The following is a 16,066-nucleotide window of genomic DNA, read 5'->3' as shown; positions in this document are numbered from 1 at the left end:
GCTTGAGTCATGCCCCCACCCAGGTGTGTCTCCCCCTCTTACCCTCAGCAGCCCCTCCCTGCAGCTCCTACCTGTTTGCTGCTTTTCCCCACAGCTGCAGCTTGCAGCTCACCAGCTCCAGGGAGCTGAGCACAAGGGACGGGGTCTGGCTAGCAAACCCTGGCAGAAATCAGGGGTGGGGGTGGCAGCCTGTGACCCTACATGCCCCCCCACATCAGTTCTGGGCTACACCAACAGAAGCCCTGTTCTACTTCCCTAGCTGTGTCTACGCTGGGAGTCTTGTTGGCATAGTTGTCACCAGGGTGTGGTTTTTCGCACACCTCTGACCCTCACAGCTATGCTGATGCAAGTTTTTAAAGAGCTGGTTGACATGTAAAATGTACATCAGCCAAGCTACATGGCTCGAAGAAGCTTGCCCTCATCTAGTGCCCCAGAAATGCTGACACTTCCATGACCATGGCTCTTCCATAGTCTTGAACTCAGATCCTAGTCATGCCACTGTTTCCTTATGTCAAATAGGGATGATATGTGATTGCCTTTGCCAAGTGTTTTGAGAGCTCTGTGTCTGTTGCAAACACTGCGATTTTCCTTTGCACGAGAAATCTTCCAGACATGAATATTTCAGGTGTTTCCAGCAAGCCTCAAGTTTTCTCCCCTTTTGTTGCAGTTAGGTTCTCTTGTTGCTAAATTGTATTCCTCTTTGGAGGATCAACAGTGTTTCCTTGTGGCTTGGGTGTGAAACTGAAGGTGGGATACAGTCAGAGGATTCAGCCCTCCAGAAGGTCTGTTTCCTTCTCTTTCCAAGCAGAGAATCTGCTGCTTTTCTAGCAATTAATTTTGGGAACCAGAATCTCTGCCCAGGCAGCCTGATGGTGCCTTGTAGGCACATCACAGTTCAATAACAAGTGGGCTCTGTGCCCAACACAGAGTGGAGTGTGTGTGTGACTACACTGCTTGGAACCAGAACTGTTCAGCTGTGTGTCATGAGCCCTATACTGCTAATGGAGATTTTCTTATCAGTGGTGCAAACAGTGTTCTGTTGAGTCACATGCCTTGGAACCTTCTGTGTTTGGACCTGCCCCAGGCAATGTGGAAGGGGGACTTAGCTGCCTCGGGAGCACCATCCTCCCCTCCCCTACTCCCCAGCTTGCAGATAGCCCTGTTTGGCCCATGCAAGTGTAGGGGGTGGGCCACAGGGCCGTGGCATCCTCCTGGGGAATACGGCGAAAAGGAGTACAGCCCGAGGCTCTACTTAGCCTCCTGGAATCCCCTCAGCACTGGGGAACGCCATTAAGGAGCCTGCCGGGGCAGTGGCAGGTAGGAGAACCCCAGGCAGCATAACTCTGGAGCTGGCCTGCCAGGGGGCCAGAGACACTTCAGAGCTTGGTGTAAAGGCACCAGGTCTCTAGTGGATCTGAGCTCCGTGGGCCCCGGGGGTGCCACACTAGCTGTGCCAGAGATCCTCACTCTCCCAACAGAAGGAATAGGGGGAGCCCTTCTGAGCTTGCCCCCCAGGACCTCCCTCCTTTTAGATTTTTTTGCTTGAGCCTGGGATGTTCTGGGCTAGAGTAACCCACACTGGGTCCAGCTTCAAGCACCCCAAATCTTGTGGCAAGTTCAGCATCTGTACCTGACACTCCACCATACTGGTATGGCCGTGTCAAGGTTCCTTCCCCACTCTGAACTCTAGGGTACAGATGTGGGGACCTGCATGAAAGACCCCCAAAGCTTAACCTAATCTGGTAAGAATAACAGTTGCCACCACCAAAGTGTTACACAAAGAACAGTGAAAGAGCCCACTTGGAAACCTCTTTCCCCTCAAAATCCCCCCAAGCCCTACACTCCCTTTCCTGGGGAAGGCTTGATTAAAAATCCTCATCAATTTGTATAGCTGAACACCCACCCAAACCCTTGAATCTTAAGAACAATGGGGAAAAAACAATCCAGTTCTTAAAAGAAGAATTTTAATTAAAGAAAAAGTAAGAGAATCACCTCTGTAAAATCAGGATGGTAAATACCTTACAGGGTAATCGGATTCAAAACACAGAGAATCCCTCTAGGCAAAACCTTAAGTGACAAAGACACAAACAGGAATATCCATTCCATTCAGCACAACTTATTTTATCAGCCATTTAAACAAAACCAAATCTAAAGCGTATCTAACTAGATTGCTTACTAACTCTTTACAGGAGTTCTGACCTGCATTCCTGCTCTGGTCCTGGCAAAAGCATCACACAGACAGAGGGGACCCGTTGTTTCCTCCCCTCCAGCTTTGAAAGTATCTTGTCTCCTCACTGGTCATTTTGGTCAGGTGCCAGCGAGGTTCTCAGCTTCTTAACCCTTTACAGGTGAAAGGGTTTTTCCTCTGGCCAGGAGGGATTTAAAGATGTTTACCTGTCCCTTTATATTTGACAGGCCCCGGCCCACTTCTGCTTCCTCGTGACCCCTAAACGCCCCATCCTTCCTGTGCAGCTCACACCACATTTTCTTCTGCCTTTGCAGGTGAATTTTGTTCCTCTAGCCATGACCCAGCTGGGTCATGGCGGTCCTGATCGTGAGAAGTGTCTGAATCAGCCAATCGCATGTGGAGGTGGCAGTTCTCCCACGTGCTCCAAGGTACAAACCCTTTCCATTGCATCTGATTTTTCAAAGACATCTAAAGATGTTTGTGATTCTGCAAAGTCTTAAATCCCCATAGATCCTTCCCAGGATTTGTTTCTCAGCATCAGCAAAACAGCTCTGCGTTTGCTCTTTTCAGGAACACCTCCCTCTTCAGAGATGCTCAACAAAGCACTCTTTGTGCTAAGAGTTAGCATTTGCACTGCCATTCCCAGCTGACTATCTGCTGCCCTAATTAGAGAGGGGGCCAGAGCCTCTAAGCTTGGGGGCCAGATCTGAGCATTCCCAAAGTTCAGAGCACCTAGTCACTACTTTACAGACACTGTGGGACTGAATCAAGTCTGGGATCTCTAGCACCAAGGCTGTTAAGAGTGGTCCCTCAGTCTGGTCTTTAAACATTAGATCAACCTAGCTACCTGGCTTTTTAAAAAAAATTCACACCCTGCATGACTGAATTAGGTCGACCTAACCCCCAGTGTTGATGTAGTGAGGGTGACCTCCAGCTGGAGAGGTGGGTTAGCTAGGTTGATGATGAAAGAGGTTTTTCCAGTGTAAGAAGTACCCACCCTATGGTGTTAGGGTGGCACAGACCAGGGGGCCTCAGGGGCCATGGCCCCATCATTTTTAAAAGGGGGAGGGCTCTGCCCTTACAGTCAGTAAAAAGTGGAAGGATGAGCAACAGGGGAGGTTGTCAGAGAGGAGTAAGTGGAGGTGGGGCCTTGGGGAAGGGGGAGGGGCCCTGGTTTGGACCCCAGTGGTCCCCCACTTTTAGGGGCTTCCATTGCTCCTGGCACAGATATACCCTAACTCTGGGTGACTCTGTTCTGGTTGTCTGCAGTTAGTCTCTCAGAGGCTTGTTTTCAGACAGCGTCAAGCTCCCACCACTCCAGCCCGAATCAAATGTCCTTTCTGTGATTTGCCAAGTGCCCATTGCTGACCAGAGGGCAGGGCAGGGGTGTCTGGTTTTGTGCAGGTAGAAAGTTGGCAACCCTCGTGTACACATGCTGGTCATCAATTAGAATTGAACCTGGGCCTTTTCACAGCCAAAAGCAGCCGCTGCTCCCCCTTGAACAGAAGGTCTCTCCTTGAACTGGGAGATGGTTGGTTGCTGGGACCAACCACTAGACAGAGGTGTGATTATGTGCCCTAGAGCCACAGTGCATCTGAATCCTTGCACATGATAAGCCTTAGGAATCTGTCTCTAAAGCATGTAGTAGCTTTTCCTTATACTGCTGAGAGTCCACAGGCAAGGGCAGTACCAGGGACCCATGTTAATAAGTTATTAACCTGCAAGAACAGGTGGGTGCTGACCTAGTCTTCAGTGCCATAAGTCTCGTTCTATCATCTGCCAATCCCCTCTGTTACCAGGGAGAGTTATGTCCTCTCAAACTGCACCTGGCCAGAACATCAATACTGATCAATAGCAGGAGGGTGATGGAAACTCAATTAACTTTTAAGACTCTTTACAATTGGGGCAACACAAAGCCCTGGTCTGATCCCTACGATAGGATCAAAATTAAGCCTACTTAACGCAAACCAGCTTAGTTCTCTAACTAAAAGGCAGCTGTTCCCTCTGGATTTCAAACTTCTCTATAGTTCCCAACTTAAACACTTTAATTTTTTTATTTTTTGTTATGCCACTTGAGATCCCTTACAGATGCCTGACTTGTCAGAGGATCAATTCTCAGCCCTTTCTAAAAGGCCCTTGGGGGGGGGGGGGGGCGGCGATCCTCAGGCATCTAAAATCACTAGGTGGCTTTGACAATTTAGACCCTAGTCTTTCAGTCCAGTCACTGTCTGAAAGTTTTATTCCCCCCATGACTCAAGCTGAGGGGATGGCTTTCATGGTAGGACCCTTCTTCAGAAGCGATTTGAAATCTGCTCCAGTTTCTACTCTTGGATGAGACCATCTGCCTCACTGCTTGCCTGAAGCAGATGTGCTCGCTCACTGGGTTTAATTTTTCTATTGTGTTTTGCCTTGGGTGGCCCTGGGAGTTCGTAATTCTTGGAAGAGACACATGCAGAGTATTATAACAAAGTGCTTTGCAAACCTTTGTTAAACCTCACGGTGCCCCTATGAGTCAGGGAGCCGAGGCTGGCTTTAAATGGCTTTCCCTAAAGTCATCTAGCAAATTAGACCAGATCAGAAACTGAACCCTCAACTCCTGTGTGATCTAACTTGGTGATGCTAATTCACTAATTTAATTGTAGCTTGTTTCTGAGTGGTTAATACTCAAATGCAGCTAGCTCTGGGGAGGGATGGGGCTATGGGTGGTAGAGTGAGATAAGGGAGGATTTGGGGGCTAATGAGGAAGCAGAGCAGGGGAGAACTCCTGAGGTCTACAACCCACTCTGACCTACTGCTGAGTTCTGGGCTGCATTCCTTATGTAGCCTGTCTCTGTTAGGAGTACTCGGCCTGGCCAGCAGAGAGCCTGCAAGGGCAGGGGTATATGTTGGTAGTGGGGTGGCTGCAGTAGAGAGATGAGGGGACTTGGAGTTCTGTGTGGCATCATGGGAGGTCCTGCCACCCCCAGTGTTCAAAAATCCAAAGACCGGGCCCCTGAGATCATTAGAAGCATCCAAGCTCTGTTTTTAATGTGCGTTCTCTTGTTTTGGGCTTTTTAGGGAGTGCTTGAGTTTTGTTCGCAAGCTTGTCTCCATAACCACAAGGCCAGAAACATTTTTAAAATGAAAACTGAGATTCTCTCAATCACATGGCTCCAGGAGCTGGGGCTTTAAGAAAAATCTCCAAATAGCAGAAGGCTTGTGAGAAAGCAGCAGCCCTAGGGTCATGAGATGTGGAAGCTCTTTTCTGTTGGAATGAACATTGGAAAGCTGCTGTGCTGCTAAGGGTTACCTGGATCACACCTTTACTAGGTGTTCATGTTGAGCTAGAGATGCCAAGCTAAGCCCTCAACTTCCTAGAACTCTATTGGTGAGGGGAATGTGGGTCAAAGGATGAGCTAAGATTGGGGTGTCTAGTCAGGCCCTGCTGATGACCAATTTGGGTTGTGGTGGATAATCCGCTGATCAAACGCTCCCAATGTGATGCTGTAGCCAAAAACTTAAAGGCTATTGAGATTCATTGGCTGAATAAACAGCGGAATCTGGAGTTGGAGTAGATGGGATTCCAATCACAAGTGACTAGGACAAAGGGAATAGCCTGTCTCCTGTCCTGGTGTCAACAGTTCAAGGATGTTGATAAATCAGAGAGGGGTCAAAAAGAGCCATGAGAATGATTAAAGGATTGGCGCAAACCTGATTTCTAATGACTGGGTTCCTGGAGTCTCTTTAGCTTAACAAAGAAGGTTAAAGGGTAGCTTGATCTGTTTAAGTACCTACATGAGGAAGAAATATTTTATAATCGGCTCTGCAGTCTAGCAGACCAAGGTATAACAAGATCCAATGGCTGGTAGATGACATTAGGCACATTCAGACTGGAAATAAGTGCACATTTTTAAAAACTACTTATTTTGGAAGCTTGAACAAGTTTATAAATCCCTGCAAATGATTGTTTTGTTTGATATTTACAATCCTTTAAAACAAAATCTGTTGTAAGATGTATTTTGTACACAGATATGGTCGTCGGCGCTTTCTGTTTAACAGGGTGTTACCATATTAGAGCGATCATCCTTACAACACCTATGTTGTCGCTAGTGACTTTATTAAGTTGAGTGAAATCACTATATACACTTTTAACAGACCAGGTAGGTCTGAAAAATGTTAGTCTTAAAAATATATATATAAAAAAATTGGACAGGTGTACTGGTTCTTTGGCAGGTGAATGTACTTTGTCTGAGTACCGAATAAAAGGGAACAAAGTATCTACCTGTCCTCTATTTTGCTTGGTACATAAATGGTGTTAATTTTTCCATCATCTCCCATAACTTTTTTGAGCTATTTCTCAATGGTTGGGCTCTTTTTTCGGATGAGAGGCTACCAGTACCTGAGCAGCTACTAGCAGATGAGAAATGAATTCTGTTTCCTGTTGTAAGGGCACTTTTACCAGGAAGACCCAAGAGGATTACCAAAGGATCATTTTAGTAATAAAATACAACAATTTGTGCTCTTTGGTTACAGATTGCCTTCCAATACACTCTGACTGGACATGTCCACCATATATGTATAGTCTCCCCTCCCAGCATAGCTTATCCCCCATTCAGTCTCTCTCTGGTTTTTAACTTGACTGGTGCAAGGTACCATCTAAAACTGTATCTTTTAAGAAATTTTTATTGTGCTTTAGGTGGTGGTTTCTGATCCTTTTTTGTAGCTCAAACCAGGGTGTTATATATGGGCACTTTTTTTATTAGGAAAGCAGTCTGCAAGGATTGATATAAACTTGTTTGTTTCCTAAATGACCAGATGCTGTTTCCATTAAAGTTAGCTTTCTGTATAGAGCAGGTTTCTGGGAAGTTAAGGAACAAAATGCCTGACTTGAAAGTACTGGTACCAGTTGGGCCAGGTCAAGTTAGTTTTGATCTCCAAGTTAAAATTTCTTTACTGAATAGCTGGCAATAAGGTGCAAATTTTAACTGGGAGGGTTAAGCATTGGAACAATTCACCAAGGGTTGCAGTGACTTCTCCATCACTGGCAGTCTTGAAATTCAGATTGAACTACTCAAGCATATCTCTTAGAAAAACATCCACTCAGGAATTAATCCAGGGAAGTTCTCTGGCCTGTTATTCAGGAGGTCAGACTAGATGATCACTAGTCTTTTCTGGCCTTGGAATCTATCAAGAGAAACAGACTTTGCTCTGTCTTTTGATTGGTACCTGGAGGGGAAAACTCCTTCAGCAGGTGGCTTCTTTCTTGTTCTTAAAGTAGAATACACAATCTGCTAAATCTGGATGACCCAGAGGCTTGAGACTATGGTGTTAAACTAGATAACAGCTGTCTGTTTTCTGGGCACCTTAAGGCCTCAGTTACCTCTCTGGTGGTATAAATTGCCTCTTACACCCAAGTTACACTAACATAAGGGATCTTTATACTGCCAGAGTGGTGAGAACCAGGCCCTGAATCTCCAAGATTTCTATCCTGCTCCCTGCAGACTGTTGCAGAGGAGACAAGCCCCTTGTACTCACTCATGGAGACTTTTCTGGGGGCCCTGTTCTAAAATAAAAGGCAAAATACCTGGCTGCTTTAAGTGGAGGGAGAAGAGCAGAAATTATGGCTGTGAGGACAGGCTGGCCTTAATGAAAAGGTGATGGGTTAAAGAGAACTCTCCACTCATGGAAACAGAAGGATTCTGATGCAATGAAAATGAACAGAGGATGTGGAAAAAGCTAATGTACTCAATGTTTTTTTGCCTCGGTCTTCACGAACAAGGTCAGCTCCCAGACTGCTGCACTAAGCAGCACAGCATGGGGAGGGGGTGACCAGCCCTCTGTGGAGAAAGAAGTGGTTCAGGACTATTTAGGAAAGCTGGACGAGCACAAGTCCATGGGGCCAGATGCGCTGCATCTGAGTGCTAAAGGAGTTGGCGGATGTGATTGCAGAGCCATTGGCCATTATCTTTGAAAACTCATGGCGATTGGGGGAGGTCCCGGATGACATTGGAAAAAGGCTAATGTAGTGCCCATCTTTAAAAAAGGGAAGGAGGATGATCTGGGGAACTACAGGCCAGTCAGCCTCACCTCAGTCCCTGGAAAAATCCTGGAGCAGGTCCTCAAGGAATCAATTCTGAACCTCTTGGAGAGGAAAGTGATCAGGAACAGTCAGCATGGATTCAGCAAGGGCAAGTCATGCCTGACTAATCTAATTGTCTTCTATGATGAGAACTCCCTCTGTGGATGAGGGGAAAGCAGTGGACGTGTTATTCTTTGACTTTAGCAAAGCTTTTGATACGGACTCCCATAGTATTCTTGCCAGCAAGTTAAAGAAGTCTGGGCTGGATGAATGGACTATGAGGTGGATAGAAAGCTGGCTAGATTGTCAGGCTCAATGGGTAGTGATCCATGGCTCCATGTCTAGTTGGCAGCTGGTATCAAGTGGAGTGCCCCAAGGGTCAGTCCTGGGGCCAGTTTTCTTCACTATCTTCATTCATGATCTGGAGGATGGTGGAGATTGCATCCTCAGCAAGTTTGCAGATGACACTAAACTGAGAGGAGAGGTAGATACGCTGGAGGGTAGGGATAGGATACAGAGGGACCTAAACAAATTGGAGGATTGGGCCAAAAGAAATCTGAGGTTCACCAAGGACAAGTGCAGAGTCCTGCACTTAAGACGGAAGAATCCCATGCACCGCTACAGACTAGGGACCGAATGGCTCGGCAGCAGTTCTGCAGAAAAGGACCTGGGGTTACGGTGGACGAGAAGCTGGATATGAATCAACAGTGGGTCCTTGTTGCCAAGAAGGCCAATGGCATTTTGGGATGTATAAGTAGGGGCATGGCCAGCAGATCGAGGGATGTGATCATTCCCCTCTATTTGACATTGGTGAGGCCTCATCTGGAGTACTGTGTCCAATTTTGGGCCCCACACTACAAGAAGGATGTGGAAACATTGGAAAGAGTCCAGCGGAGGGCAACAAAAATGTTTAGGGGACTGGAACACATGACTTATGAGGAGAGGCTGAGGGAACTGGGGATGTTTAGTCTGTGGAAGAGAAGAATGAGGGGGGATTTGATAGCTGCTTTCAACTACCTGAAGGGGGGTTCCAAAGAGGATGGAGCTCGGCTGTTCTCAGTGGTGGCAGATGACAGAACAAGGAGCAATGGTCTCAAGTTGCACTGGGGGAGGTTTAGGTTGGATATTAGGAAATCCTTTTTCACTAGGAGGATGGTGAAACAGTGGAATGCGTTACCTAGGGAGGTGGTGGAATCTCCTTCCTTAGAAGTTTTTAAGGTCAGGCTTGACATGGGATGATTTAATTTGGGATCAGTCCTGCTTTGAGCAGGGGGTTGGACTAGATGACCTCCTGAGGTCCCTTCCAACCCTGATATTCTGATTCTGTGAAGGTGAATGAAGTGTGTCAAAGCAGGATAGTCTGGCTACTAAATTCACTGCAGCCAAGTCTTTCAGGAGCTCTGGGGACTCTGGCTTTGCATCTGGCTTTTGCTTTGGAAGGATGGTCCAGTGGTTAGGGTGTTACCCTGGGTTGTGGGGAACCTGGGTTTGATTCCCTGCTCTTCCATATACTCCTTGTGACCTTGGGTCTCTCTGTGCCTGTTTGTTACCTGTACAACAGGGCTGAGAGCACTGGTGTGAGGGTACATACACTAATGCTTATGCAGTGCTCAGGTACTGAAGTACTTCAGATGAATAGCCAGGATATTATCTGTTCAGTGTTGGGGAGGGAGGGGATGGTCCCAGGTTGGGGCTTGATGCAGGAATCAGTGGCTGAAATCCTCTGGCCTGTGTCAGACTAGATGATCCCAATGGTCCTTTCCTGGCCTTAATCTGTGAAATCTGCCCTGGGCACGAACCCTATCCAGCTCCCTACAAGATCTGACCACAGTTCTATAGCCTGGGTGTGGTCTGCTGAACATGGATGAAGTCTGCTCTGGTCTCCTGTGCTGATACATCGCATCTTGTCCGGCAGAGCAGCTGGGCTAAGCAGCTCCCCTCCCTTTGCCGCTCATTCCTGCAGTAGAGGAGCCGAACAGCGAGTCTAAGGTCTCACCAGCTGAAGCCATCCACTGCTGTGAACCCCTGGGATTTTCAATCTCATGATTGTCTGGAATGCAGGAGTAGGGGGTTGCACTGGTTCATCCTCTACTTTAACCTAGCAACCGAGGGGGGGCCAAGCAGCATTTGGGTACCGGGGATGAGAGATTACAGAAGGGTGGGGTAGGTGAGGGCCTAGCTACAGCGTTGTTTCCTCTTTGCTCACAGCCCCTGCTGGGTCACCAAGTGCCTGGGGAGTGGGTGGCTGGGAATAACCAGGCCTATCTGGTGAGATCTCCCTGCTTTTGCTTCTTTTCTACCCCTGGTCTTCGACATTCTCAGCTGGAAGGCAGCTGACCAGTCACAGGGTGGGGCTGGGTCAACCCCCCCGCCCCAATTTAAAGGTCAAGCCACCCCCCCAGACACCATTGCTGCTGACCTTCTATGACATGTCCATCCTCCCCTTTGCGGCCCTGGTCCCTCTTACTCAGCCATATTCCTGCCCCCCATTCTCCTTCCTGTGCACCTCATTTCATGGCCCTTCTCCTAAAAACAACCCTACTCTCCCGCCTGCCTTGGATTAATGTGCCTATATTCTGCTGAAGGCTAAAGGGTGCAAGCACCCGCTGTTAAATCCCATATGGATAGGGTACGGATCTGGTCCTGTCTTCAGTCTCTGGGCCTTCATGCTCTCTCATGTGTGTCGCCTCTCTGAGGTGAGGTACAATCATCCCCGTCTTGCAGTTGAACCGCAGAAATACTAGGCAACTTGCTCAAGGCCACATAAAGTCTGTGGTGGGGCTGGGATTTGAACCCTTGTCTCCAGGTAGCGCCCTAGCCACCAGGCCATCCATCCGGTCTGTGTTGATGTGGGGGGTAGCGTGGCACTAGCAGATGGTGCTCTGATCTGAGAACAGGATTATAAATGCATGGGAATGACCCGGCGAACCCCCTGTCGCTCCCTAGCATGGAGGAAGGCTTGAAATGGCTTCCATTGTGTTACTGGACCTGCTATTGCTTTCCAAGCAAGGGGGGACCCTGCCTCTCATCCCTCGCTTTGGAGTGTGCGGACCTCTGACAGCTGTGTCCCTGGGTGCCCAGCCACTAGAGGAAAGGACACTCCAGGGCACAGACTGGTGAGCGGGATTGTGGGGTGGGGAACAGGTCAGGAAGGCCAGAGACAAACCCAGGGTTCAGCAGTTCAGCCAGTGTTAATGTAGCCAGAGTAGATAGAAAATATCCTGCCTGTATGGTGCACCATCTTATCTCCTCCCATCTGGGGGTCATCTGCTCACTCTGACATGCTTGCTTTGCCTCTGTCCTTCAGTAGCTTCCTGCTCCCATCCGTGGGACAGCAAGGTGGCCTCACCTGTCATTCAGCCAGGATCTCCTGCATTTAAGCCAAAGTCCATGCCCCATTCTCCAGGTCACCCTGCCTCAGTTTCCTCTTCCATAAAAGGGGAATAGGGCTTGCCTCTGTCTCAGGGGAGGGAAGGAGGAAGAGCTAGTTCAGGGGTCAAACGTGTTCTGCTGGATGGGCACAGCCAGATTGTGCAGGACCCTCCGCTTTTGTTTTCCCCCTTTTCTTCCTTAAATGACAGTTTCTAGTTTCATGGTCCTGGAACAGACTCTGCTTTGCCTTCCTGAGTCTGCTGCCAGCTTGAAATGCTGGCTTGCACAGGTGGGAATACCCACTTCCGTATTCATCTCATTGGAGAGCCAACTAAAATGGGAACATCACCTGTGCCCATTGCATTGCTGATCATTTTAGCAGATGGGAAGGGAGTGGGAATTGGGGGGGGGGGGCGGGGGGGTTTGTGATGAGAGAGGATGGGGAAGGGAGACGCAGGACAGAAATATCCCAGTTGGAGGGGGTCATACTTTTCCACTGAGTTGCACTGAAGGTGACAGTAAGGTGCTTGATATCTAATAGTAACTAGGGGGTTAATTACAGCATAAAGGCTGGATTCTACCCCTGACCTTTTTGCTAACTTCCTCGGGCATTTTGCTGGGGATGGAGGGCGAGGAGCGTGGACTCCTAAATGTATGCCCCACCTCATCACTAAAAGTGAAATTGTCCCTCTATCCCTGAATGAATTTGGCCCTTTTTAGCTAATGGATCGTTGATTAAGCACGTGGCTGAGTGAAAGCCCGGTGGTCGTGGTGGTGTAACTAGAGAGCTGTGACTCATGGGATCATTACAGTGACAGCTGGGAAAGGACCACAGGGTCAGCTATCTCCATCCTGCTGTCAGGGGCCGGCCTACAGGATATTCCCTAGGGCTTTGTCCTGCAGTAATCCCGACCAACACTTCTGCCCCTTCCCTTGGGCGAATCCTCTCCCCTCTAGTAGATGCTGCAGTGGAGAAGCTTGGCTGGATACTCTGCCTGAGCTTCCCTTAATTTCCTACCCTCCCCCACTTTCTCACCCTAAATTCCTCTTCCCGCTCTACAGCGGCCCCCTCCCTCTGCTGGAGGAAGGTGGTTGTATCCCCACTGTAGGCATTGCACCCACCCTACACCGCTGGAGTTGGCGTTGTGTGATAGAGCACAGATCAGGGCACAGAACACAGACCGCATGATACCAAAGGGATCAGCTTGAACCCTGGTGTTATGCCCAGGTGCATTCAGCCCAGCGAGATTCGTGGGGCAGCGGTTAGAACAGGCCCTGCTGCTGCGTGTCCTGTTTTCCCATGGGCTGAGTACGGCTGCCCGGGCAGGCCTGAATCCCAGGTCTAGCTCTGCCAGAGGCCGGGCTCTCCTGGGTAAGGCTGGGGCACAGGCAGGAATGTGACACGGGGGGTAAGGTGCCTGCATTGCTCCTGCTCTCGGGATGAGTAGATCTAGCTGTCAATCGGGCGTCTCTTTGACCCTACGAGCTGCACTGCTAATCCCTCTCCACGCAGGCTGTAAATATGTGAGAACAAAGGCTCGGCATGCCTTTCCCTTCCATCAACCTGCCAGCTCCGGGATCTCAGCAGCCAGTGAGATCAGAATCCAGCCCCCAACGTTACAGGGTGGAAGGCGTGGATGGGCTGAAATCAGACGGCTGTGGAAATTCCTCCCTCTGCTGGAGTCTTTCCTGGATGAGCGTCCACCTGAAGAGTGAGCAGGGTAATTTTATCCCTCTGTAGTGAGCCTGGGCAATTGCTCCATGGAGCTGAGCTCACTCCAGATGCTGCTCTCCTGGGTGAGAGGGCGTTGCTCCTGGGGCCAGACCTTGGGTGAAACTGGCCCTACAGTCTCCCCTCCCCCATCCTGTGGGGATAAACCGAATTCAATCCAGCACCTTCCCAAACTCTACATTCCCAGCTGGGCCGCCCGCCCGCTTAGCTCCGGCTGAACGGGAGCTGTGCAATTCTCGTTCTGTGGTCTGTCCCTGGATGGTTGATTTCCCCGCCGTACCCACGCAGGCAATGATGGTAGGAGGGAATAGAAGCTGCTTGAGTGCATCTTCCACCAATGCAAGCTGTAAAATGCAAGCGAACAGGCCGCTGCATCGTTTACGGCTCCATTTGCACACCCCTCCCTGGCTTCCCTTTTTCAACCGCTGTTCCCGTTGCCCTGCCACCTGGTAGCTGATCTGGGTGAAACTCCAACTCGGCTATGCCATGTCAGGAGGTTTAAGCTCTTTGCGTCTTTAACACTGGCCTGGATCTGAGACCTTACTTGTGCATGTGGGTTTTGGGGGGGGGGGGGAGTCCACCTGTTTTATATTACAGTAGCACCTAGCAGCGCCCTGATCCTGGAGCAGGGCCCCATTGCACTCCGTGTGGGACAAAGACACAGTCACTGCCCTCAAAGAGTTTACAGTCCAAGTACAAAACAAGAGACAGCAGGGGGTACAGACAGGGAAAGCTCAAGGAAACAAGGTGAGGCTGGTCAGTAGGATAGACAGTGAGCTCAGCGCAATAGCTGCCCGTGGCTGAGATTTTTTTTTTTTTTTTCCCCCAGTCCTGGGGCTAGAAGAACCTGAAGAAGCAGGGGATTTGGGGGCGGAGGGGAGAGTAAGGGAGGAAACTTTGTAGCGTTTCCTTTGCAGACACTTGTGTAAATCCTCTGCTGTGGGAACCATGGACCCAGGCCAACTGGCCTCCCCAGTGCTCTTGTGTTGAACCACCAGCCGCCGTTCCCTCATGAGCATGTGGACGAGCAAGACCCCCAGCTCTCTTTCAAAGAGGGGGCTCAACCTGGCCTTAATGGTGTGCTGCCACTTGCTCCTCCATAATAATGCCTCGCTCTCCTATCGTACTTCTCCTCTTGACTTCTTTTCACGACTGCAGGGCCTCGGACGCCTGGTTAGGGAGCAGGATCTCGATGTGCTTTGCAGAGGAGGTCCGAATCCCCCAGCTGTAAAACAGGCAGGGGGAGCTTGAGGCACCCAGAGGTACAGTGACTTGCCCAAGGTCACCCACTAGGCCAGTGCCAGAGCCAGGCGTTAAACCCAGGTCTCCTGAATCCTATCCGGTCCCTTTCCACTCTGAGGAGTGAGGCGAAGCCTTCACCCATGCTCCACCCCCTCACCCTGGCAGCTTCAGCAGCTGTCCATGCTGTTCCCGTTTCCACTATTTTCAGCTTTAAGGGAGGAGGGGTTATCATAGAAGATTAGGGTTGGAAGAGACCTCAGGAGGTCATCCAGTCCAACCCCCTGCTCAAAGCAGGACCAACACCAACTAAATCATACCAACCAGGGCTTTATCAAGCCAGGCCTTAAACCTCTAAGGATGGCAGATGTTCTGACAGAACAAGGAGTAATGGTCTCAAGTTGCAGTGGGGGAGGTTTAGGTTGGATATTAGGAAAAACTTTTTCACTAGGAGGGTGGTGAAACATTGGAATGCGTTACCTAGGGAGGTGGTGGAATCTCCTTCCTTAGATATTTTTAAGGTCAGGCTTGACAAAGCCCTGGCTGGGATGATTTAGTTGGGGATTGGTCCTGCTTTGAGCAGGGGGTTGGACTAGATGACCTCCTGAGGTCCCTTCCAACCCTGATATTCTATGGCGATTCCACTACCTCCCTAGGTAACCCATTCCAGTGCTTCACTACCCTCCTAGTGAAATAGTGTTTCCTAATATCCAACCTAGACCTCCCCCACTGCAACTTGAGACCATTACTCCTTGTTCTGTCATCTGCCACTACTGAGAACAGCCGAGCTCCATCCTCTTTGGAACCCCCTTTCAGGTAGTTGAAAGCTGCTATCAAATCCCTCCTCACTCTTCTCTTCTGCAGACTAAATAACCCCAGTTCCCTCAGCCTCTCCTAGTAAGTCATGTGCCCCTGCCCCCTAATTATTTCCATTGCCCTCCACTGGACTCTCTCCAATTTGTTCACATCCCTTCTGTAGTGGGGGGCCCAAAACTGGATGCAATACTCCAGATGAGGCCTCACAAATGCCAAATAGAGGGGAACGATCATGTCCCTCAATCTGCTGGCAGTGCTCCTACTTATACAGCCCAATATGCTGTTGGCCTTTGGGGCATCAAGGGCACACTGCTGACTCATATCCAGCTTCTCATCCACTGTAATCCCCAGTGAAGAACTGCTGTTCAGCCAGTCGGTCCCCAGCCTGTAGCGGTGCATGGAATTCTACCATACTAAGTGCAGGACTCTGCATTTCATAGAATCATAGAATATCAGGGTTGGAAGGGACCCCAGAAGGTCATCTAGTCCAACCCCCTGCTCAAAGCAGGACCAATTCCCAGTTAAATCATCCCAGCCAGGGCTTTGTCAAGCCTGACCTTAAAAACCTCTAAGGAAGGAGATTCTACCACCTCCCTAGGTAACTCATTCCAGTGTTTCACCACCCTCTTAGTGAAAAAGTTTTTCCTAATATCCAATCTAA

General features: G+C 49.4%; 1 protein-coding gene across 5 annotated transcripts in view; it reads left to right on the top strand.

Moving 5' to 3' along the window:
- Positions 1–16,066, top strand: part of LOC140903513 (glycerol-3-phosphate acyltransferase 2, mitochondrial-like) — a 175,081-nt gene that overhangs the window by 61,536 nt on the left and 97,479 nt on the right. For all 5 annotated transcript variants that reach the window (XM_073324880.1, XM_073324882.1, XM_073324877.1 and 2 more), the window contains one exon: positions 2,503–2,616. In XM_073324880.1, coding sequence (XP_073180981.1) covers positions 2,583–2,616 — 34 coding nt within the window. In that variant the 5' untranslated portion in view covers positions 2,503–2,582. The remainder of the gene's footprint in view (positions 1–2,502; positions 2,617–16,066) is intronic.

Source organism: Lepidochelys kempii, chromosome 26 (assembly GCF_965140265.1).
Source record: "Lepidochelys kempii isolate rLepKem1 chromosome 26, rLepKem1.hap2, whole genome shotgun sequence".
Classification (NCBI taxonomy): Eukaryota; Metazoa; Chordata; order Testudines; family Cheloniidae; genus Lepidochelys; species Lepidochelys kempii.
This window is presented reverse-complemented; position numbering and strand designations above follow the sequence as displayed.